The sequence below is a fragment of the Ambystoma mexicanum genome, chromosome 4p (genome assembly GCF_040938575.1).
Source record: "Ambystoma mexicanum isolate Mex_15411 chromosome 4p, UKY_AmexF1_1, whole genome shotgun sequence".
Lineage (NCBI taxonomy): Eukaryota > Metazoa > Chordata > Amphibia > Caudata > Ambystomatidae > Ambystoma > Ambystoma mexicanum.
The window spans coordinates 909,757,290-909,781,941 of NC_090927.1; the positions used below are offsets into that span (position 1 = coordinate 909,757,290).

General features: G+C 46.5%; 1 protein-coding gene across 1 annotated transcript in view; it reads left to right on the forward strand.

Annotated features, from left to right (window-relative positions):
* GABRR2 (gamma-aminobutyric acid type A receptor subunit rho2) overlaps positions 1–24,652 on the forward strand; it is a 633,724-nt gene that overhangs the window by 70,278 nt on the left and 538,794 nt on the right. The window contains exon 2 of the mRNA XM_069606506.1: positions 11,025–11,131. Coding sequence (XP_069462607.1) covers positions 11,025–11,131 — 107 coding nt within the window. The remainder of the gene's footprint in view (positions 1–11,024; positions 11,132–24,652) is intronic.

The window sequence follows — 24,652 nt, forward strand, 5'->3', positions numbered from 1 at the left end:
CTGTGAAACATGGATCTTAGGGTGAAAGGGCCTTAAACGCATGCATGAGGAGTGTGGGCAGAGCAAATCACAGGATTTTGAGGGATGTAGTTCTGGCAGTCAGAGGTAGAAATTCAAGATGCAAGCTACTATAAAGCTATACAAAAAATCTCTTGCCACCTTCATTCTACACATTCACACAGCACACAATATCTTACTCACAAAGGGCCCGATTCATGGATTTTTTTGCACGGTTCAAAATGATTTTGGACTGCTGAAAAAAACCTTTGCACTGCCGACATAAACCCTGATTCATGGAACTGTGCAAAGTGTATTTTTGCAGTGCAAAGTCAGTGCGGATGGATGCAAGGTGTTTTTTGTGTAAGAAATGATGATTATGTCTATGTTGAGTTTTTGTGTGTGTCATAGGTGGTTTGATTAATAGTTAGTTTGTGTTTGGGCTGACCAGCATACATGGTCTACTGCAGTACATGCATATTGTTTTAAGGAAACTACTGTTAAAATCTATCATATTGTCTGTCCTTGGGCACCCTCCAAACACAAATATTAAAGACCTATTAAACATAATAATCAGTTAATTTAAAATCATTTCAGGACGCACACTTCCAATATGATGACATGAAAAATAGATAGGAAATTGAAGCACATCAATCAGCCTTTGATTTCAAAATGCACTTTTCTGAATAGCGCCTTATCCCACTACACAGAAAACATTCTACCACTTTAAAAAAAATGACCCCATTGTTTACCTTACTTTCGTGTTATATTTTTTAAAATCTAAAATATATTTTTCATTCGCCAACCACTAATGTAATTAATTTCTGAAAGCGTAAAAACCGCCAATGCTGCTTCTCTGAAACATTCTTAGCCCCGGGTTAAAAAATCCCCTTTCAGATTATTCACAGATACAACTGTCACATGTATTTATTTATAAAGCGCTTAAGCCCAAAGGCATCAAAGTGCTATAACAAAATAAAACTAATGACAAACAAACAAGACATCAAGTAAGAATACTAATCCAGAACCAAGAGAAAAACCGTCAAGAGCATAAAAATCTTAGCAAAGGATTCTCTAAAAAAGAATGATGTCATATTTTTCCGGAAGGATGCGAGAGTGTGGTCCAGCTGCAAGCTCTGGGGTAATGTATTCCATAGAGTTGAAGCAGAGGTCTGACAGGATCTCCCCCCAGCACGGCTGCGTTGCGTTTCAAACGTTTGTTGGTTAAAAGTTGCTGTGAGCCGGAGCGGGGAGATTAAGATGGTTTCTGCGGTCGCAGTCAAGCCTTGAGGGAAGCAGGAGCTTCACCATATATACATTTATGTGTGATGGTCCTAGCCTTGAATTGAATCCTGCTGCTGGCATCCAATGAAGGCTTTTCAAAGTTGGAGAGCTATGGGATCTTCTAGCAACATTAGCCACAATGTGAGCAGCTGCATTATGCCCTAGCCGGAGCCTCGCCACCTGTCCTGCCAGTGCCCCCACAAGCAATGCATTGCCATAGTCCAGCTTACTCCCAATGATAGCCCTAGTCACAGCAGCAGCGATGGAATAAGATTTAAATAGTTTTATCTGTCGAAGCAGACAGAGATAGTAATGGCAGGAATTGACAGTGGCTGAAATCTGGGCTTTCATATTCATCTGGTTATTGAGGTAAATGCCAAGCGATTTGGCTTTCGTCTATATCGGCATGGTGTGGTTTAAAGACATGGGGGTCATTACGAGTCGGGCGGTAGGGGATACCGGGCACCGGTAAGGAGACCGGTGCCGGTAATCCCCTACCGGCCGGTTCCGAGGTCCCCTAACGGGAACCGCAAGGGACGTGTGGTCGGACCACACGTCCCCTACGGATCCCGTTAGGGGACCAGGCCGCTAATTACGGGCCTGCCATTAGCAGGCCCGTAAATAGCGACTTCCCCATTCCCATTGAGCCCTATAGGGGCTCAAATGGGAATGGGGAATGGTTTGTGCAATGGGGATTTACCGGTCCCGCCAGGGTCAGACTAGACCGGTAAGTCCCCATTGCACAACACTGGACACGGCACGGTATGGGAGGCAGCCTTGGAGCTAATTGCTCCATGGCTACCTCCATACTTGTAATGACCCCCATGGTATCATAGGAGTGTCCAAGTTTCTTGATGGTATTCTGCGCTGCCAGCAATAGTAATTCTGTTTTTTTGGTCGTTCAGGCATTGCCAATTGTCCCTCATTCATAGACTGATGACATTAAAGATATTATTTGTATAGTTGGTGTCTTAGGGCCTCATTCCGAGTTTGGAGGTAACCACGCCGCTATTTGCGGCATGGCTGCCTCCAAACTTGTTCTGATTCCGCCCTGGTGAATGGAGCAATTACCGGTCCATTCCAAGGTTGGCGGGACTGGTAATTCCCCATTCACCAGGGCCCTTCCCCATTCCCATTCGAGCCCCCATGGGCCTCATTCCGAGTAGGGCGGTAAGGGTTAGCGGTCACCGGTAACAAGACCGGTGCCGTTAAACCCTTACCGCCCTACTACGAGTTCCCCAAAAAGGGACTTTAGAGCTAATAACGGTACCGTAATTTATGGTACCGTTATTAGCGCCTTCCTCATTCCCATTGAGCCCTATGGGGGCTCAAATGGGAATGGGGAAGGGCCCTGGTGAATGGGGAATTACCAGTCCCTCCAACCTTGGAATGGACCGGTAATTACTCCATTCACCAGGGCGGAATCGGAATGAGTTTGGAGGCACCCATGCCGCAAATAGCGGCGTGGTTACCTCCAAACTCGGAATGAGGCCCTATGTCACCAGACATTAAACAGCAGCTGGGTGTCATCAGCATAGTTTTGAAACTGCACTGCGTTGTTGCACAAGAGTTCATGGAGGGGTCTTATCTAGAGATTGAAAAATAGGGGGCATACATGCTCCCTGGGGGCTTCCTGGGAGGCTTCCTGTGTGATTGGGTGGATGTTAGATGAATCTGTCCCAACACCACTGAGGCAGACTTACCTCGCAAAAAAGAGTTAATCCAGCTAATAGCTTGGTGGTCAAGGTTAAGGTCTTGAGCAAGTCGCGACAATACAATGTCGTGATCAAGCACGTCAAATGCTGCTGAGAGGTCCAGAAACAACAACCCAGCCTTGCCTTCACCCAAGATGTCAAATATGGCAGATAGAATGTCTAGCATGGAGGTCTCTGTACTATGCACTGGGTGTAAGCCCGACTGTTAGGTGCCCAAGAAATTGTGAGTGACAACAAAATGCTGCAACTGTAGATAGGACATTTTATCTAAGATTTTAAGGAGAAAGCTGACATTGGTGATGGACTGGTAATTACCAGGGTCAGAGGGGTCCGAGGAGAACTTTTTATGATGGGAGTAATACAAATCTCTTTCAGTGAATCAGGTATGATACCAGTGGAAAAAGGCTAATTGATGATTGCGGTAATTGTTTGCACCAGAAGCGGGGCACCCTCTTTGATAATTTTGCCATGACATATGTCACTGCCACTATTTGTGGCTTTAATCTCTTGAATCCATTTTTCGCAACATCACCCATAGTCACAGATCCAATTTCCCACAGTTCTCAGAGGCCTTAAGAGGCTAGTAGTAGCCTCAAGGGGCCATTGAGTAGATATTTTAGCCCTAATATTGTCCCTAACTGTACAGTATTTTGCTCAAAAAGAGACGTAAGCTTATCACACCAGTCTGATGATACAGAAGTGCCAGGAGTTATAATGTGCACTTTTGCAAGGGTTTGAAGAAAGCTGAACAGAATTTCTGATGATACAGAAGTGCCAGTAGTTATAATGTGCACTTTTGCAAGGGTTTGAAGTAAGCTGAACAGAATTTAGGTAAAGTTCTCAGCTGAAGAGATTTTGTTATTATATGCCCACTTCTTAGAAGCAACAAGAGCTGGCCTATATAGGGCTCATGCAGTAGCCCATTCTAGTTTTTGCTCATTGAGGCCATATTTACGCCATTTCCTCTCCGCTCTCTGTTTAATCATACAGAGATTTGTAAAAGTGGGACTATCAGTAGCAGGATTTTGCTGAGTTCTTACAGTTGTTAACCTGAGTAGGGTAGGGAAGCAGTGTCCAGAGCTGCTTTTAAAGAAGCATAGTAGAAATTAACCTTCTGCTCCAAAGACTTTCCTCAAGCAGAGGTTTCGGCGTAGGAGCCAAAGCCTAACAGGTCATTTTCCTGGTATTCTGACACATGATTTTAGACATATTAGCATGAGTAGCATTTGCTTTACACCGCATTAGTAGATCAAAACATATCATAGAGTGGTCTGACCATGGACAAATCGTAGAGCTAATATTTGAAATAACATTTTGATTAACAAGTATCCAGTCGGTGGTACGACCCTTCTCATGCATGGGGCCTCTGACTAATTGCAATGAGCTAGATTCTGCAAGGGCAGAAAAACAATCCAGGCCCTTGTCATTGGGGTCCAAAAAGCCCAAGTCAATGTGAAGGCACATTTTTTGAAAACACTGCACTGCAGCACCATAAACCATATCCTCACTCCCATAGTTTAATCAGTGCCCATATTATCCCCTCTATTGCACTCTTTTCTGCCTCATTTTTAGCTGCTACCATGCCAAAAAAAGAGGTATTTGTTCATAGATAAAAGGTATTGTGCAGGAATTATTCTGAGTTTGTGGTGTTACTGTCGGGCTTGTTATCTATCCGTAGTGCAGGTAAATTGGCAAATTTGCCTGCTTGCCATTTTGGTGACTACACAGGGACCCTTCCACTTAGAAGATAGGACCCTGCACCGCATGCAGAAGAAATCCTGTGTCTGGGGGAATGACGTGCACAGGTGCCCAGTGAGAAAATAATACATAAATATACAAGGATGCCAAGTGACGGGTAGAATTATTTGCAGAGCAGTGCACATAGCCATCGAATGGATGAATTACAATGTGGCCAGGGGTTCCTGAGGAGGCAAATTGACTCTTATGTCACAAGATGAAGCATGGTAAAAGGAATTCATTGATACTTCTGGGGGAGATGCTATGGATTAGGAGATTTTAACAAAATTAGCAGATATTGTTCATAAATCAGTGCCCACTGAGTTTGCTGAAAGGGCTGGGGCTTTCGCCCAAATACAGGAAGTACAAAAATGCGTCCCCACGAGAGGGGGCTAATGAGAGACTCAGACATTGCTACATATGTCACTTTCAGAGGGGCTTTATGTCCCCTCAGAACCTTTAGGCCGTGAGGATGGTCAGAAAGCTGACCATCCTCACATCTCAAGCTCCTTTCTCAAGATGATAGTGTATGATAATGTATGCGTGCTCCCAGGGGATACCTGGCTTCTGTATCCACCCATAAATTAAGGCAAAAATACATCAGGGGGCATGGGAGATCGCTCTCGGGTGGATCCCGGCACTCAACATGACCGATTACAAGATATGGTATGTTTTTACCATCAGTAATTGCACATCCGAATTCCAGAGAATTGGGGCCCATCGTTAGAGTATGTGCATACCCAGATGGGTCTCCGCGGCACAAGCTAGATTCATGTGCGCATTATACAATTAACCTAGAATGCCTCTTATTAAATGTGCCTCCACCCCAGAAACACACCTGAATATTTCATTCTTCTTTTCAAAGTATGGCATTGATGTCGTAAAAAGGGTATATAAAGACATCATTGTCACAGGATAGGTTGTTGAACTAGCTAGAATATTGGACATGGTAGAGAATGCAGAATTCACACGGCCTAAACTAGATCATGCTTAGATGAGTAGCTGGCCCAAACAGGATCTTTCCTTCATGGGTGACACACATTGTTCCTTATCCCGGGAAGAAAGAAGGACATCTTACTCAAGAAAAATTCCTATTTGGGGGGTATGACAGAATAAAAAAGAAACATGGATACATGGGATTTGCTTTTTGTAGATGACTTTGTAAGTAGTTTAGTCTTTATGTAAATGCATCTGCAACCTTAAACAATGTTGTATATCTCCTTACCAAAATGTTTGCCCCACAAGTCTCTCCTAGGGCCAGTTGATGTAGGGTCTGCTTGACCCGCCATGTGTCCAGTGGTAATAACCTCTCAGGACTAGGTGACACCATATCAACACCCAAAGATCCAGATCCTCAAGCTACTCAACATCTTTGTATCGTATCATCACTTCAAGGTGGAGATGGTTGTACCATAGAAAGACGGAGTTTGGTCAGTGCGAGTGGACCTGATGGATGCATATTTGAGGATTGTTATATACAAACCACGCATACATTTCCTCCAGTTTATCTGGGGAAGGGTAGTTTATCAGTATTCTGTTCTTCCCTTTGGTTAGTCATCTGTCCGCTGGAGTTGCAAAACTAGTCAAGCCATTGGGAGTCAATTTAAGGACTGCAGGGTTTAGATTGCTGATTTATTTGGACACCATTCGAATTATGGCACAATCTCCAAAGAAATCACAGCTGCATCTAGATTGGACCATGCAGACATGAGAGTCATCATTGAGCCTTGTGATCAGCTGGGAGAAATTCAACCTAATACCTGTGTAGAATAACCTCTTTCTGGGCTTAAAGAGAGGCAGTAGGGAATCAGCTCAGAGGCTTCCAATGGGTACACTGAGGGCCATAAAAAGGACTCTAAGGGCCTCATTCCGAGTGCGGCGGTAAGGGGTTAACGGCGCCGGTAAGGATGCCGGTGCCGTTAACCCCTTACTGCTGCATTCCGAGGTCCTTTAGCGGGTCCCGCTAAAGGACCAGGGAGCTAATAACGGGCCCGTTATTAACAGGCCCTTTATTAGCTCCCTCCCCATTCCCATTGAGCCCTATGGGGGCTCGAATGGGAATGGGGATGGCTTCCCTGAATGGGGAAATACCGGGTCCTCCAGGGTTGGAATGACCTGGTAAGTCCCCATTCAGGGAACCCGGACCCGGTATGCGGTAAGGCGGTATCCATGGTGCTAATAGCACCAAGTGCAGAGCTGCTGAGCGGAAGTGGCAGTCTTCGAGGACATGCTCTGACAAAATGGCCTGCCATGTGCTCCAAAGGCAATGCAGACTCTCCATATGCTTGAAGAAGAAGGCCTATATCCAAGCCTGCATCTCTGGGGCCACTAACAAACATGGCTGAACTGTTCAACATCTGCAAGGAAACTTTGCGCTCTGAAACACTTGTGTACAAGCGCGATACAAATAAAATATCAATATCAACTTTCCAATACTACCGCAGTCTCCACTTCTCCTCTGCCATCCGTGACCCTCTGCACGGCACTGGCCTCCCACTTCATAACCAAAACTCAAGACATCCTGTCCTCACTCTCATCTAGACCCCTCCCTTATCCCTCACCCTCTCTCAGGCCTCCCTAGGCCCCCCACTCCTCTTGACTCCTACTCTCCTTTTCTCGCCCATAACACTGGTTGAGGTCTCTAGACAAGTCCTCTCTATAAAAGTCACTTCCAAACAGGTGGTCCCTTGCTCCTCCAGAAATATCAAGTACACATTGCCTCCCTTGCTCCAGCCTTGGCTGATTTCTGCAATCACTCATTTGCCACTGGCTCGTTCCCACTCCTCAAGCACTCCCTTGTGCACCCTCTCCACAAAAAGCCTTCTGCCGTCACCTCCTGCCTTGCTAACTAGCGCCTTATCTCCATTACCCCCTTCCTGGGCAAAGGCCTGGAGAAACTGGTCATCTCCCAGCTGATCCACCACACTAAATCTGTTGGTTGTCTCCATGACCACCAGTCTGGCTTAGAGAAGCAAGAGGCACGGAAATTGCACTCCTGAACACATGTGAAGACTTGCTCTCAAATCCTGATTCCAACTCTCCCTCCATTCTTATCCTTCTTGACCTTTCCTCTGCCTTTGATACGGTCAATCATGCCACCCTTATAAACCTGCCCTCTGATACCCTTGGCCTCACAGACCTGGCACTGGACTACTTGACCTCCTTCCTCTCTGACCGACCTTCCCAGGTTCAACTTGGCCCTTTTCACTCCTCCATCACACTCTCCACCTGTGGCGTCCCTCAGGGCTCCATCATCTTGACGTGGCTCTTCAACATCTACCTTGCCCCTCTAACCCATTTCATCTCTGCCGTCTCTACTCACTTCCCCTGTTATGCAGACAACATGCAGCTCTTCTTCAAGCTTCTCCCCACCGCCTCCTCTTCTTCCTATCTCATTCTGGACTGTTTGACTGCTATTCAGGCATGGTGTGCTGCTAACGATCTCGGCCTTAATGCCAGTAAAACTGAGTCCCTTCTCATTGGGATCCGAGCTCCCTCTTTCCCGCCTACTTTCTGGCTGCCCTCCATGGTCTCCCTCCCCTCACCCTCATATGAGGCAAAAAAACTTGGTGTCATCTTCGACTCCTCTCACTCCTTCTCTCTGCTTACATCATGGACCTTGTCAAGAAGGCCCACTTCCAGCTCCACCTCCTCAGAGGCATTCTCCCTTTCCTCACCTTCCTCCAGAAACTCAATGACTCCGGAGCTCTGTTCCACTCTAGGCTGGACTACTGCAACAGCCTCTTCCTCAATCTACCTAAATCCTCACTTCGCCCCCTTCAACTAATCCAGAATAGGAGTGCAAGGCTTATTCTATGCCTCAAGCACAGGGACCGCATCTCTTCACCCCTACAATCTCTCCCGGTTGCTGCAAGGATCAAGTTCAACACCCTCTTCATCATCCACAAGGATTTCTGGGGCCTGGGACCCTCCTACATCCACCCCTCTCTTAATAAATACCTCCATGCTAGAGCCCTTCTGTCTTTTAGCTCAAACTCTTTGTAGATCAGACGCTTTTCAAAGCAGAGAGTGGGGGTAGATTTCTCTCTTTGGCAGGTGCCTCCTTCTGGAATGGACTCTGTGGCCCTCTCAGTCTGCAGCCAGATTTCCTTAGGTTCTGGAAGCTTCTCAAGACCCTCCTTTTTACTTTCTCCTTCCTTTTCCCCCTCCCCTGCAAATGTTCTCCTCTGCCTCATTTTGACTGGCTGCCTCGTTCCTTCTGATTTATGCAGGGCACCAGGCCTTTTTGCAACCAGTAACCCCCCCCTTAACCTGCACTTGCCCTTCCGGGCTTCTCCCCGCTGCACTAGCCTGGCTGGGCCTGCACCCCTTTGACCCCATCCAGCCCCGTCCCTCACATAGCCTGTGGACCTTCTTCCCCTGCACTCTCTACATTCCCCTGGCACTTGTCCACCTTGCCACCCTTAGCACTCACCTAGCCCAGGGGCCTTTTTCCACCTTCCACTGCCCCGTCCCCAGTAATTGCACGGTCGCCACTCCGACCTGCACTTCCTTTTCCTCCTTAGCATTAGCTTATTCTAGGGTGACTAGATTTCCCAAAACGAAAAAACGAGGATGGCCAACAACATAAACGAAGGACTACCCCATCGCAGCGCACCCATTACCACCCCTCCCCAACACGCCCCCACAACCACCACCCAATCCTGTTTCCAGCAGTTCTTTCTATAAATGATATGTGGTCTATATTGTGCAGTTTTGTCCGTGAATCTTGGCATGTTAATTAAAAATAAGCGTTTGCTCTAATTGATATTACATGGCTTGCTGTACAATAATTTCCAAACCAGTCTCAGTAAGTGTTGTGACTCATACCTGAAAGGTTGGGGGTTCGAGCCAATCCTCCAACTTCAAAATTCTGAAAGTGTTGTGAAAAATAATTATAAATGTTGTTACCCGCCCTTTGCCCAAAAACAGGAAAGGGTTTTTAAATTTAAAAAACTCTCAGGACAGGGGGATAGAGGGCCCAATTCCGGGACCGGGGTACAGAGGGCCCAATTCCAGACCGTCCTGGCGAAACCAGGATGGCTGGTCACCCTAGCGTATTCCGCTCTGACCAGCACTTCCCTCCTTCCTCTCTCTCCTGCACTTCTTGTTACTGCACTTGCAGGATCCGAACAACACAAGGCCTCGTAGGACCGTTTTTTTGTTTTTCTTAATCCCTGCACCCCACCTCTTTGTCTTGTTGCGCCTTGAAACACCATTAGCTGTATAGGCACATTATAAATATCCAATAAATTAATTAATAACTACAGCTACTGCATTTACTGTGAGTCTCTGTCAACTCCTTATAACCTGTATGTTGCATCAGGTTGGGCATGAATGTCTTCCTTTACTTCTGGAATACTATCCCACCCATAATTAAAACCCACCCATAATTAATACTGGGGGTCATTACGACCCTGGCGTTAAAGTTTTAACAGCGCCGTAAAAGGTGTCGGCGACGTTAAACCCTTAACGCCTGATTACAAGGTCCCTTTGTGGGACCAGACCTTAACGGCTGGTTTTACCAGCCGTTCAAGTAGGGTGCCGCAAAGGGACCTCGGTGCTAATTACGGTACGGCAATTTGCGGTACCGTACTTAGCGCCTTCCCCAGTCCCATTGAACCCTATGGGGCGAAAATGGGAATGGGGAAGGGGCATGTTGAAATGGGGAAATACCGCCCCGCCAACCTTGGAATGGGGCGGTATTTCCCCATTCCACCATGGCGGACTTGTTACAACACCGGCACCAACCATGGTGCTAATAGCGCCATGGTTTAGCGCCGGGGTTGTAATGAGGGCCACTGCCTCTGGTGAATCCTCTAAAAGCACAGGGTTCCATTTCCGATCTATTCATTGGATTTGCATTCCGATTCTCCCAGAACCTGCTGATTTGCACAGATCAGGCCTAATTTGCTTATGCCTGCAGGAGCTGCGTGCAACGCGTGGCCATGAAATGCGCCACTCTGTGCACATGGTGCTCCTTGCCAGTCTCGTGGGCCTTCATTATTTGGAACACGGGTTTGCTACACTTAAGTGCTGCTGCTAGACCCCCCCCCCCCTCATGGCCACGCCCCCTTTCTGGATTCGTTGTGCACCAGGGTGTACCTCTGAGGTTGGCCCTCAGTGTGTTACCAATATTCCGCCTATTGGGCGATCCATGTTTCGGATGAATTCTTATGTGTCATGAAGAGCTTCTGAAAGTAAGTGCAGTTCTGCGCGGCTCGGCTGTATCAGAACTGTTCACGTCATGAGTATGTGTCTCATTTAAATGCCTCCTGTCTGTCTTTGCAGCCATATTTATAAGAAGAATCATGACTTGACAAAAACCCGAAGAGGGAAGAGTGACCAGCTGCTGCGAGTGGATGACCATGATTTCACCATGAGGCCCGCTTTTGGAGGTAGGCGCGTTCTGTGTGTCTGTAGTTCTTTGCTTTGGAAAATCAGTTGTAATTTGAACACGTTGCCTTATTCGTTTCCTGCAGTAAATTACTGCGTGTCCTCCTTTGATAGTGTGCTTGTTTACAACTTGTTTACAACTGTTAGTGTTACATGTTCTATTTTACAATAACTGACAGTGATTGTGCCTGAATGTGTCAAAGGAACAAGTACCACACAGCTGCACTTCATATGTATAGATTAGTTTATTGCAGGCCTTGTCTGACGTCAGATCCTCCTCCTAGAAATGCGTATTTTCTCTGGTCTTTGATGGGACTGACCACAAGACATTTCAACCACTTTTGATTCATGTCAATCACATTTAAAATATGCAACTTAAAAAATAGAATTTCTTTTTTAAGATGAGATGTAAACAGTAAGGCGGGTCTTTGGTAGGCGGTGTAGTTCTGGTTGTTATGTTGTACATTGTTTGTTCTCATGGGGTGATCTTTTAAAGGTGCAGTGCCATGAAGCTGCATGTGGGGCTCTGTTTTTTTGGGTGGGTCTAAGAGTCTATTGAGCCTGCATTTTAAAAACCTAAATATGCCTGTATTCAATTATGTTAGTGTCCACAGTGTTAGGAGTTGCTATGTTGCCCCATTACTCAAAGTGACTTTAGCACAGCAAAGCGTGGCATATCTTCATGCTCTCTTTTGCATGCGATCTATTCCCTTGGTAGCCCTGCCTAGAGAGAGATGTAGCTCTTGCGGCGGTGTGCAGAGGGGCGCGGTGACAATCAGCTGCGCCGTGATGCACGAAGAGTGCATTACGGTAAATGCTCTCTTCTGGTCTCTGCAATGCTGTACGTTGGGAAAACGTTGTTGAATCTTGCTCTGGTAAGCTTATTGTGTTGCCACGCTGCTCGATTCATTGTTTTCCCCACTATTGTTCTTCATCACAATGGGGGTGAAGAATGGAAGGGTTCCAATCCATAACAGCCAGGCAGACAGTGCCTTTCATTGAGCTCTTGCATCTTAACTAAAGCGTCATTTTTGGTGGCCACGCCCAGAAAGGACGGGAGGATAGCTCTGTGGCAACTCTCCACGCTTGAAAAAAAAAACAATATATTTTTTAAAAAACCTAGCGCGTTATAAACAACCTGCCCTTCCACAATGAAACTAGCGCCTAGATACCTACGGGTTATGTGCGCTGAATAAATGCAAAAAATACAAATACATACCTGGCAATGTTATTTTTACTTGTGTTTGTCAGCTCTGTGATGATGGTCATGTGCATTTTCCATGCATGTGATAACGTTTACTTGCCACATGTAATGGCACATTATGGATAATGAACCTCAGAAGCATTACATTAAACAGAACATCTTCACTTACAAATAGTTTTTACAAGATGAGTGTAATTCTATGGTGCACAGTAGATGACCTGCAAGCTCGATTTAACCATACAGGGCAATATTAATGGCCATCCAAGACACTGCAGTTTACAATGAAGTGCAGACTGCTTCTGGTTGTTTGATCTCTACATTTTAGAGAAAAATCAAAGCTAGATGAGAATAAAAAATAAGTTTACACATCTTCATTCGCTATGTGTTTATTTTCTAACATTTATTTATTGGGTATGTATAATGAGCCTATACACAATTTGTTTCGAGGCGCAACAAGACAAGAGGGTGGAGGAACAGGGAGGACAAAACAAAAACGAACCTACTGGGCCTTGTGACATTCAGATTGTGCAAGTACAGTAACGACAAGTGCAGGGGACAGGGGTGGGGGAGTGCCGGTCAGGGTGGAAGGACCCATGAGAAAGAGAGTGCCAGGGGAAGCAAGGTTGACAGAGCCAGGGGAAAGCAGAGAGTGCAGGGGAAAGGAAGGCCCACAAGCTAAGTGCGAGGTAAGGGGCTGGAAGGGCTACAAGGGTGCAGGCCAAGCCAGGTTAGCGCAGGGGGAGGGATCCGGAAGTGCAAGTGCAGGATGAGAGGACAGGGGGTCAGGGGAGACCAAGTGCAGGGGTAGACTGAACGAGGGGGGCCTGGTGACTTGGAAGACCCTGAAGGAACCAGGCAGCCAGTCAAGGGCAGAAGGCGACATTAGCAGGGGAGGGCAAGAGGGAAGCAAGAAGACAAAATGAAGGTCTTGAGAAGTCCGAGAGGGTCAGGGAGTCCATTCCAGAGGGGGGGACCTGCTGAAGAGAAAGATCTACCCCCACTCTCTGCTTGCAAAAGCGTCTGTTCTGCAGAGAGTTAGAGCTCTAGCAGAGAGGTATTTAGGGAGAGAGAGTTGGATGTAGCGGGGTCCCAGGCCCCAGAAAGCCTGGTTGATGATGCAGAACGTCTGTAACTTGATTCTCGCAGCAAACAGGAGCCAGTGGAGAGATTCTAGAGCTGGAGAGATATGGTCCTGGGTTTGAGGCCAAGGATAAGTCTCACAGTCCTGTTCTAGATTAGTTGAAGGGGGTGAAGGAAGGAGTTAAGCAGATTGAGGAAGACGTGGTTGCAGTAGTCCAGCCTAGAGGAAATCTGAGCTGCTCTGGAGACATTGAGTTTCTAGGGGAAGGTGAGGAAAGGGAGAATGCCTCTGAGGAGGTGCAGCTGAAATTGGGCCTTCTTGGCAAGGTTGGTGATGTGAGAAGAGAAGGAGAGAGAGGAGTCGAAGATGACATCAAGGTTTTTTGTCTCATATGAGGGTGAGGGGAGAGGGCCCAGGGAGGGAGGCCAGAGTGTGGGAGGGAAAGAGGGAGCGGAAGTCCCAATGAGAAGGATCTCTGTTTTACTGGCATTATTAAGGCAGAGATTGTTAGCAGTGCACCATGCCTGAATATCAGACACACAGTCAGGAATGAGAGAGGAAGAGGAGGAGACAGGGGAGGGAAGCTTGAAGGAGAGCTGTGTGTCATCCACATAACATTGGAAGTTAGGAGAGAAGGTGGAGATCAAATGGGCTGGAGGGGTAAGGTAGATGTTGAAAAGCCAAGGCGAGAGGATGGAGCCCTGAGGGACACCACAGGTGGAGAGAAAAGGACCCAGTTGAACCTGGGAAGGTCGGTCCGAGAGGAAGGAGGTCAACTAGTTCAGAGCCAGGTCTGTGATGCTGAGGGTATCAAGATGCTGATTTATCGTATCAAAGGCAGAGTAGAGGTCAAGAAGGATGACAATGGAAGGAGAGCTGGAGTCGAGATTAGAGAGCAAGGCTTAACGGGTGTTCAGGAGAGCAGTTTCCGTGCCTCTGAAAGCTCTGAAGCCAGACTGTTGGCCGTGGAGACAACCAACATATTTAGTGCAATGGAGATGGCCAGCTTCTCTGAGAGTTGGCCAGGAAGGGGTAATGGGCATAGGGTGGTAGTTTGCCAGATAGGAAGGATCAGCAGAAGGCGTTTTGAGGAGAGGGTGCACAAGGGGGTGCTTGAGGAGTGAGGGGAAGAATCCAGTGGCAAAGGAGTGATTGCAGAAATCGGCCAAGGTTGGAGCAAGGGAGACAATTTTGTCCTTTATAGTTCTTGAGGAGTAGGGGAGCACCTGTTTGGATGAAACTTTCATTGAGCGGACTTGTCTAGAAACCTCATCAGGTGTTATGTGAGACAAAGGAGAGAGGGACAGGAGAGGGGAGCCAAGAGAGGCCTGAGAGCAGGTGAGGGAAAAGGGTGTGGAGTAGAGGAGAGTGAGGACAAGATGTCCTGAGTTTTAGAAGTGACGTGAGAGGCCAGAGAAATGCAGAGGGCCAGGGAAGGCAGAGGAGAAGTGGAAACTGCAATATGGTTGGCAAGTTCCTTGCAGATATTGAAAACTTCATCTGTGTTGTTAGTGGCCGTAGAGATGCAGGCTTGGATGTAGGCCCTCTTCTATGAGCAGATGTAGAGTCTGTATTGACAGGACAGGAGAGCATGATCAGACTAGGAGAGGCGAGTAATGAGAGCGTTAGAGTTGGGGATGTATGAAAAGATGAGAGCATCCAAGGTGTGTCCAGCTGAGTGCGTCGGACCAGAGGGAAGGTTGGAGAGGGAATGTGAGTCACAGAGGTTGCGGAAGAGCCCAGAGGCCGCATCAGCGGAGTCAAGGTGAATATTGAAGTCTCAGAGGAGGAGAAGCTGGGAGGAGGAGGCCAGGAAAGAAGAGGTGAGGTCAGCCCGTTCTGAGAGGAAGTGGGAGACCTGGCCAGGGGGCCTGTAGATGGTGGCCAGAATCAGAGAGAGGCCAAGAGAGACATCAAACCTGCATACAAGGCATTCGAAAGAGTAGTAGGCCTGAGTGGGTATGACAGTAGCAGGGGCCCACTCGGGCAACATCAGGGACACTCTGCCCCCGGGCCGTTTCGGCCTGGGCTTAGGGAGGATCTTGTAACCCTCAGGGAGGAGGGTGTCAAAACTCATGACAGGGCTGGTAGTGAACCACGTCTCGGTGAGAGCGAGGACGTCTAGGTTGAGGTCTTCAGGAAAGTGGCAGATGTCAGAGAAGGTTTTGAGAGCAGAGCGAGAGTTGAGGGTAGCTAAGTAGAGCAGGTTGCCACTTTTGAAGGTCTTCCAAGGAGGGGTACAGGAGTGTGGTACACCCATCAGAGGTGGCAGAGGGGCCAGAGGGTTCGCGAAAGTAGAGTGGCATTAGTGGGGAGGAAGTTAATGAGAGACGGAAGACACCTATCAAGAAGGAGGAGGTTGGGCTGAGAGCCCTGGACCATGACAGTGCCATTTAGGTAGACATTAATGATGACCCTAGAGGAAAGTAATGGTCCCACCATTAATGGAAGAGGAAGAGAAAGGGGAGAGCACAGTGATCCTAAGGTGAATCCAAAGGTCTGGAGAAGGAACAACAAAGAGGTTGTTGGTGAAATACTTTCTGGAAGAAGCGTTAATAATGATGTCAGCTATGGGCAGGCCTGGATTGGAGACCAGGAGATCCTTCTTGAACTTTTTCCTTCCAGGCTTCGTCAGATGGACAGTATAGGTGATAGAATAGCAATTAGAGAAGATAGGGGAAATTGAGAGCCCCATTGAGGGAAAGTAGCGAGAGAGAGCGAAAGGAAATGCAGAGCATGACACCAATTACAACCACACAGCAAAGTCAGATTTCACTTTCCTAGAGAAGGGGGAAAAAGACTCATTTTTAAACACAGCAGCAAATGAAAAAGACTCATTTTTAAACACAGCAGCAAATGAAAAACACACAGATTTGACTTAGCCGGAAAGGGGACAGTGCCCCACAGGCTACTTATGACAAATCACCAATGCCAGATATGGATAACATACAACTGCCAAGTGCAGCATACTCCAGGATTAGATAGAAGTATTAAGCGAGGAGGGACAGGTAAATAGGGAGAGGTAATGGCTGTTGCCCCTGCCCAAACCTTTCTTACCTAACATGAAGGAAGAACAAGAGCTGCAACACCAAACCATATGAAACATTCCCTTCAGCATATGCAGACATGCAGACGTAAAGCAATAGCTGTTTGCACATGGGGCTTTAAGGGACACTAACCATTCCTCTGCATGCAAAAAACATTCAGTACATAGATATTTGCAATTAATTATATAATTAAATGCAAATGCGGTAATGTCCCTGTAGTTATGATTTAGTTGCTCAACCCATAGGAAGTGCACTTTTTGGGCGGCTTATTATAACTTCTCCCCCCTGGACGAATCCTCATGAAACTTTGCAAAAAGAATATATGGCCCCATCAGATTGATCCTGTGAAGTTTAGTGAGGTTTCGTGTAGGGGGGGGGCAAAGGTAAGGGGGGTCCCAAAATGTGTGGTTTTTCCAATAGACGCAATGGAAAATAAATTTGCTCATGCCTGCAGCCCAAACCTCTGGACGGATTTTCACAAAATGTGCGGCAGGAGCAACGGCTTGGCCCTGAAAGTGTGCTTTTGTAAATTTGGTGTATATCCGTCCAGTAGTTTTTTTTTAAAAAGGCCAAAAAGTAGGTACAAAAAATGTATTTATGTTGGATTCGGGGACAGCGGTCGGTGTCCGCAGACAGCGCGGTAAAAACATAAAAAATATAACATTGCACTTGTCAAACTAATGAAACAATCTATGGGGAGGTTAGGGGAAATGAGAATGGATGGGATATGGCCTGAGAAAATTGGTGCTTTTTGAACTCCGACGTCTGTGAACAGCCATGACGTCCAGGGCAGTCCTGTGATATTCGCGAACACCGGGGATGTTCGGGGGCATCTATGCCGTTTTCTGCATTACAGGGTTGGTGAAAAGCAGTTTCTGTATGGCTTATAACTTTGGTGCCACTCAATGAAACCGCATGGAATTTTGGAATCTCATTCTAGACCTGCCTCTGAATGGTTCTGCAAAGTGTGGTGCTGTTTTGCCAAGAGGAGACAAAATTAGAGGGGGGTCCCAAAATATTTTTAAGGCTTATGAATGTGGTGCCATTTGATGAATTTGGACAAAAGTTGGCAAAATGATTTTAGACCTAGATGTGAATGTTTTTGCAAAGTTTGGTGGGATTTTGTCAAGTGAGGGCTAAGTTATATGACTATTTTATGTATGTACATTTTGACACTTCAAAACAAAAAACATGGGCGGATTTGCAGCAAGCTTGTGCAAGGAGCATTGGCAAGGACCTGACAGCATTGTTTAGCAAATGTGTCCGTCTTTTATTTTTTTTAAAGTGTCATATCACTGGTCCTCCCAGGGCAGCCCTCTGCCCGTGCAGCCCTCGGCTAAGGGCCCCAAGGCCAAGGGCGGCTCCAACAGAGGCGGCTCCAGGAAGTGTCAACAGGTGTCCGCAGGGGAAGCCAGTGGCCAGCCGTCAACCTGCAACTACAAGAACCTGTAAGGCAGGAGTGGCCCAGGGCCGGGAGAGGAACAGCCGCTCTGCACTGGAGTCCCAGCCACTTGGGGAGACCATGTTGTGCAGGGTCACTGCACCGCACTGCATCTCTCACCCTTTTCCTCAAAATTAGTCAAAATCCAAACTTAGTCTCCAGACTGCATTGTATGATATTTATATTGCACTGCTAGGCCTCTCTCCCACTATACAGGTCTCTCAAATTTAGCAGGGCCTCTGTGCCCAAAATTGCATTCTATGATATTTAGATTGCACTGCTGGCCTCTCTCCCACTATACAGGTCTCTCAAATTTAGCAGGGCCTCTGTGCCCAAATTGCATAGTATGATATTTAGATTGCACTGATAGGCTTCTCTCCCACTATACAGGTGTCTCTAATTCAGCAGGGCCTCTGTGCCCAAAATTGCATTGTATGATATTTAGATTGCACTGCTAGGCCTCTCTCCCACCATATAGGTCTCTCAAATGTAGCAGGGCCTCTGTGCCCAAAATTGCATTGTATGATATTTAGATTGCACTGCTAGTCCTCTCTCCCACTATATAGGTCCCTCAAATTTAGCAGGGCCTCTGTGCCCAAAATTGCATTCTATGATATTTTGATTGCACTGCTAGGCCTCTCACCCACTATACAGGTCTCTCAAATTTAGCAGGGCCTCTGTGCCCAAATTGCATAGCATGATAGTTAGATTGCATTGATAGGCCTCTCTCCCACTATACAGGTGTCTCTAATTTAGCTGGGGTTCTGTCCCCAATTGCATTGTACGATATTGAGATTGCATTGATAGGCCTCTCTCTCACTATACAGGTCTCTCAAAGTTAGCAGGGCCTCTGTGCGCAAAATTGCATTGTATAATATTTAGATTGCACTGCAAGGCCTCTCTCCCACTATACAGGTCTCTCAAATTTAGCAGGGCATCTGTGCCCAAATTGCATAGCATGATATTTAGATTGCATTGATAGGCCTCTCTCCCACTATACACGTGTCTCTAATTTAGCTGGGGTTCTGTCCCCAATTGCATTGTACGATATTGAGATTGCATTGATAGGCCTCTCTCACACTATACAGGTCTCTCAAAGTTAGCAGGGCCTCTGTGCCCAAAATTGCATTGTATAATATTTAGATTGCACTGCAAGGCCTCTCTCCCACTATACAGGTATCTCAAATTTAGCAGGGCCTCTGTGCCCAAATTGCATAGAATGATATTTAGATTGCATTGATAGGCCTCTCTCCCACTATACAGGTGTCTCTAATTTAGCTGGGGCTCTGTCCCCAATTGCTTTGTGTGATATTTAGACTGCATTGATGGGCCACTCTCCCACTGTGCAGGGGTCTCTAATTTAGCTGAGGTTCTGTCCCCAATTGCACTGTATGATATTTAGATTGCACTGCTAGGCCTCTCTCCCACTATACAGGTTTCTCAAATTTAGCAGGGCCTCTGTGCCCAAATTTCCTTTTGTGTCATTTAGATTGCATTGACAGGCCTCTCTCCCACTATACAGGTGTCTCTAATTTAGCTGGGGTACTGTCCCCAATTGCACTGTGTTAGACTGCATTGATAGGCCTCCACACTGCATTGTATGATATTGAGATCGCACTGCTAGGCCTCTCTCCGACTATACAGGTCTCTCAAATTTAGCAGGGCCTCTGCGCCCAAATTTCTTTCTGTGTCATATAGATTGCATTGACAGGCCTCTCTCCCACTATACAGGTCTCTCAAATTTAGCAGGGCCTCTGTGCCAAAATTTCTTTTTGTGTCATTTAGATTGCATTGATAGGCCTCTCTCCCACTATACAGGTGTCTCGAATTTAGCTTACCAACTCACTCTCAAGTGAAACAGAACCCACCAGTGAATTACTGTGGAGTGTCACTCTGATTAGGGGCTCACGCATCACAAGGCGCAAGTCCGAGCTGCGCCCCTCTGAGCCACTCTTCAACCAGCAGATACCCTCCCCAAACCCACACAGCTAGCTCACCGCAGTGAACCGTGCTCAGGGAGATGGACACTAAAGAGAGCCACCTCTCCATCCCCTCTAAGGACAGGGACTGCACGAGTTGCCAACTTCAGCCGGAATACCACCGACAGACAGAGCCCAACCTTGTAGCAGACAGCTTTCACACCCGCTACTACACCACAAGACAACCAGACCAAAGCAGGACCAACTGGACATCACCAAACAAAAGGCTAAACAACTCTCAAGCTTATAATGCAGCGCAAATGACCATTCCAAGGAAAAGACGTAGAGAAGAAAGAACAAACACTCCAGAACAGCAAATTAGTATGACAACGATAGATTGCACCCCCACAGAAAGGAACACAAATCGAACCAACACTGAGAGAAGAGACAAATTCCTGTACCTAACTCCATACCTCCCTGACAACTGGCAACCACAGCAATCCAACCCAACGTTAGAAGCAGCAACATCAAACAACCTAACACAAGCAAGTAGAAGAAGGATGAACAACACAAAAAATAACAAGCACACGACCTATGCGATAACACCCTACATCACCAAAGCAAAAGGAACTTCCAATCAACAACCACAACTTCTGGAAGATGAACACGATGAAAACAAAAATAACCCAAGACAGAACCTAGAAGAACTCTTCGAAGATGCTGACACCCGAAACCCACAGCTCAACAGGAGATCGACCAGGAAGGAAACCTCAACACCGATCAGAAGACGACCTCAACAAGAAAGTCCAAACCAAACAACACCTCTAAACTTCACTGCAATCTAATAAACGCAAGATCAATGTCAAAACACTCAACTCAACAGAGATCTTCGACCTACTCGACGACAACGTTATTGACATCCTGTTCATCACAGAAACATGGCTGGACGACAACTACAAAATCACACTCCAAAGCTGCCTTCCAACCAACTTCAAATGCCTGCAAATAAACAGGAAAAACAAAAAAGGAGGAGACATCGCAATATCATTCAACGAACACCTGAAAATAAAAACTGACGAATCACTCAACATCCTCAACCGCGAAACCATGGTAATACACCTAACGGCAAACCCAAAAACCAACATCACATTCATCCTGGTGTACAGACCCCTGACATATGATGCAACATTGTCGACAACTTCATAGAAGCCATCACCAACTTAGCCATCAACCACGAACACCTGATCATCCTGGGGGACTTAAACATCTGGTTTGAAGACAATCACGCCAACTCCCAAAACTCACTGATTGAACAACTCACCACCATCAAACTACGACAACTAGTCAAAGGGGCAACACACTCGGCAGGACACACCCTCGACACAATTTTCACCAACGAAAAACTCATCACCACGGCACCACCAATACAAATAATGTGGAGCGACCATCTCATCATCCCATTCGTGATCACTCTGCCTACTGAAGTCTGCATCCAACCCCTGAAACTCACAACCACCACAAAGAGAAACTGGAAACACGTCAAAGAAAGCAACCTATTTGAACAACTGGAATTAACCAAACCCTCAACTACAGAACTAGAGTTAGCTGACCTAGACGGGAAAGCGGAGATACTACACAAATGGATTGCAGATACAATAGACAAGATCGCCCCAGAAAAACGGTTCACCCCATCAAAAAAAAGAGCAATGGCAAAATGGTTCACCCCACTATTAAGCGCCATGAAAAAGGAAAACAAAAAGATGGACTGGAATGGAGGAAAGAATACAACCCCCAAAAAAAACACTGTTCCAGAAACAAATCCGCGCATACAAGAAGGAAATTCAAAAGGCGAAGAGAAGACATTACGATGACAGAATCACCAATGCCGCCAACACACAAAAAGAAATGTTTAGCATCATTAAAGAAATGAGAAACCCACCAGGCTGCGATAACACCCTAACACCCTCAGAAAAACTATGCAACGACCTGGCAGACCACTTAAAAAAAAATCAATGACATCCGACAAACCATACAAAAGAGACCAACCAACCACAACATACAACCTAACAAACCTAACATGGAACCACAGCACAAACTCCAAAGCTTTCCTGAAATATCAGTAGAGGCATTCGCAATGCTGGAAAAACAAAGCAAGAAAGCTGGATCACCCATGGACCCATGTCCCCAAGACATCTACAAATCAATCCTCGCGCAAGGAACGCCAGAAGAACACTACAGAAACCTTCTAAATCTATCAGCATATATCAAGCCACTCTTGAAAAACACAAGTGGCGACGTAGAAGACCTCTCCAACTACAGGCCGATCTCTAACATCCCCTACCCGGCAAAACATCTAGAAACCTACGTATATAAACTAACCCAAGAACACGTAGAAAAACAACACCTGCTAGACCAAGCTCAAGTCGGTTTCAGACCGGCAAGAGCAATGGAAACAGCACTACTATCCATCTGGGACGACCTCAAAACTAACACAGACTCAAACACTACCTCAGCCCTTATTCTGCTCGACCTTTCCGCAGCCTTTGACACAGTGAGCCACGACACCCTGACCAAAAGACTAGAAGACATAGGCATAACAGACACAGCCTTACTCTGGACCAAATCATTCCTAGCAGAAAAAACAGAAACCGTATGGATTAAACAATTCAAATCCACTCCACGAGTTAACGACTGTGGAGTGCCACAAGGATCCTCACTATCTCCACTATATTTCAACATCTACCAGACTCCGGTCATCAGAATCTTCAAAAAATACAACATTACATGCTACAACTACGCAGATGATACTCAAATCATCTACAAAATCAAAGACACTGATGCTGATCATTCAACCCTAATCGACTGCCTAAAAGAAGTCTTCATTTGGATGAATGCCAACAACCTGAAAATCAACCCAGGAAAGACAGAAATCATGATCGTACCCAAAGACCAAGAGAACAAAACGACCATCCCGTGGCCTACGGAAATGGGAAACGCACCAACACCATCAAAGGTAGTAAAAAATCTGGGCGTCCTAATGGACAACACCCTAACCTTAGAACCACAAATAAATACAACAGTGAAGAAATGTTTTTTCCTCCTCCACACGGCAAGAAGAATTCTACCTTTCCTCTCCTTCACGCACAAAACACTCACTACCGTCGCCCTAATCATGTCAAGAATCGACTATGCAAACAGCCTCTACCTCGGAATACCAGAACACATCCTGAAGAAACTGCAACTGATCCAAAATGCAGCAGCAAGACTACTCTTCAAACTATTCAGAAGAGACCACATCACCCCAGCCCTAAAAACACTACACTGGCTCCCAGTTAAACATCGCAAAACCTTCAAAACAATGTTCATAACGCACAGGGCAATCAGTGGACAAGGAGCAGAATTCCTACAAAAGAAAATAACAATCTACAAACCAACAAGACCCCTCCGATCAAGCAACGAAGTCCGCCTGGAAATCAAACCATACCTTAAGAAAAAACTTGGAGGCACCTCCTTCTACCACTTAGCCGCAAAAACCTGGAACAACATCCCAAAAGAAATAAGAAACACCGAAGATCACCTAAAATTCAGGAAATCACTAAAAACCTGGCTCTTCAACACCACTGACTCAAACTGAAAACCGAAACAGAGAAAAGGATGACTAAACTGGAAAGGACACAGACAGCCCCAGAAATGACGGGGAAGCTCCCATGGCACCTAGACGGGTGACAACACCGGATAGACTAGAACTCAGGCGTCACGCACGGAGACCGAGTCAGCTACTCCACCCGCCCCTTAGTTACCACCAGGCACCATAATGTTGTGGAATTGCCGAGATATTGGCAATTGGCACACAACCAGACTTGTTGACACTGGCAGGTGCACTGGCCACAGGAGTATGAAGGGAGGACAGGTGGGGCTATGAGAGAGCCTGATAGAGGCGGGGACTAGAGGAGTAAGGAACCTTGAATGTCAGAGGGACCCAGATCAGGACAGGCGCATCAGGGGAGACTACACAAGCCCAGCGCCTCAATTCAGGATAGGGATGCCAACTAACCAACTCCACTAACAATTTCTCCTCTGCATACACCTCTCACATTCCAAACCAACACAACCAAAACCTACAGCACAACAAACCGCACAAACTTCACTACATTGCAACAACAAAACAAAAAAGACACATAGACTCGCACAACAGTACACGAAGACTAGCGGCCGCAAACACCCCAGGCCCAGCCAACGGACCCACCGGGCTGAGTCCACCAACAGCACATCACTGCTCTCTTGCACTTTTCCTGATTCCTCCCACTAACTCAACCTCCCCTCCTCTTCAGAGCCGCCAGAACGCCAGGGGACCACTCTGGTGGTGATAGTGCACGGTACAAATGTCCTTTAACATTAACATAATGTAGGTACAAAGAAAGGTGATGTACCTTTGGTGACTGAGGTATAGCCTGTGGCCATGAGCAGGGCTAGATTGTCTGGGTCATGGCCTAGACGAAAACACAGACAATCTGGCTAATGGCCATTAACACCAGGGACTAGCAATGGGGTTAAAGTGGGCATGGCCACCAGGGACCGGCTACGTGGTAACGTTTTTCGAAACTGGGATAGGTCTGAATGGGGAAAAAAAATTCTGCTTGTGGGGACAGGTTGAAATTCTGCATGGGATTGCAGTAAATATGCACGAGGAGTGTCAGCAAGAACTTCAAAGCATGGTTTTGCAAATATGCCCTTGTCAGAATGTACCAAAGTATTAACCGAAAAGGATACGATACTCAAAAGGATACAGGAGGTAGGGTCTTCCGGATCCCTGTTCACACGATTTGATAGT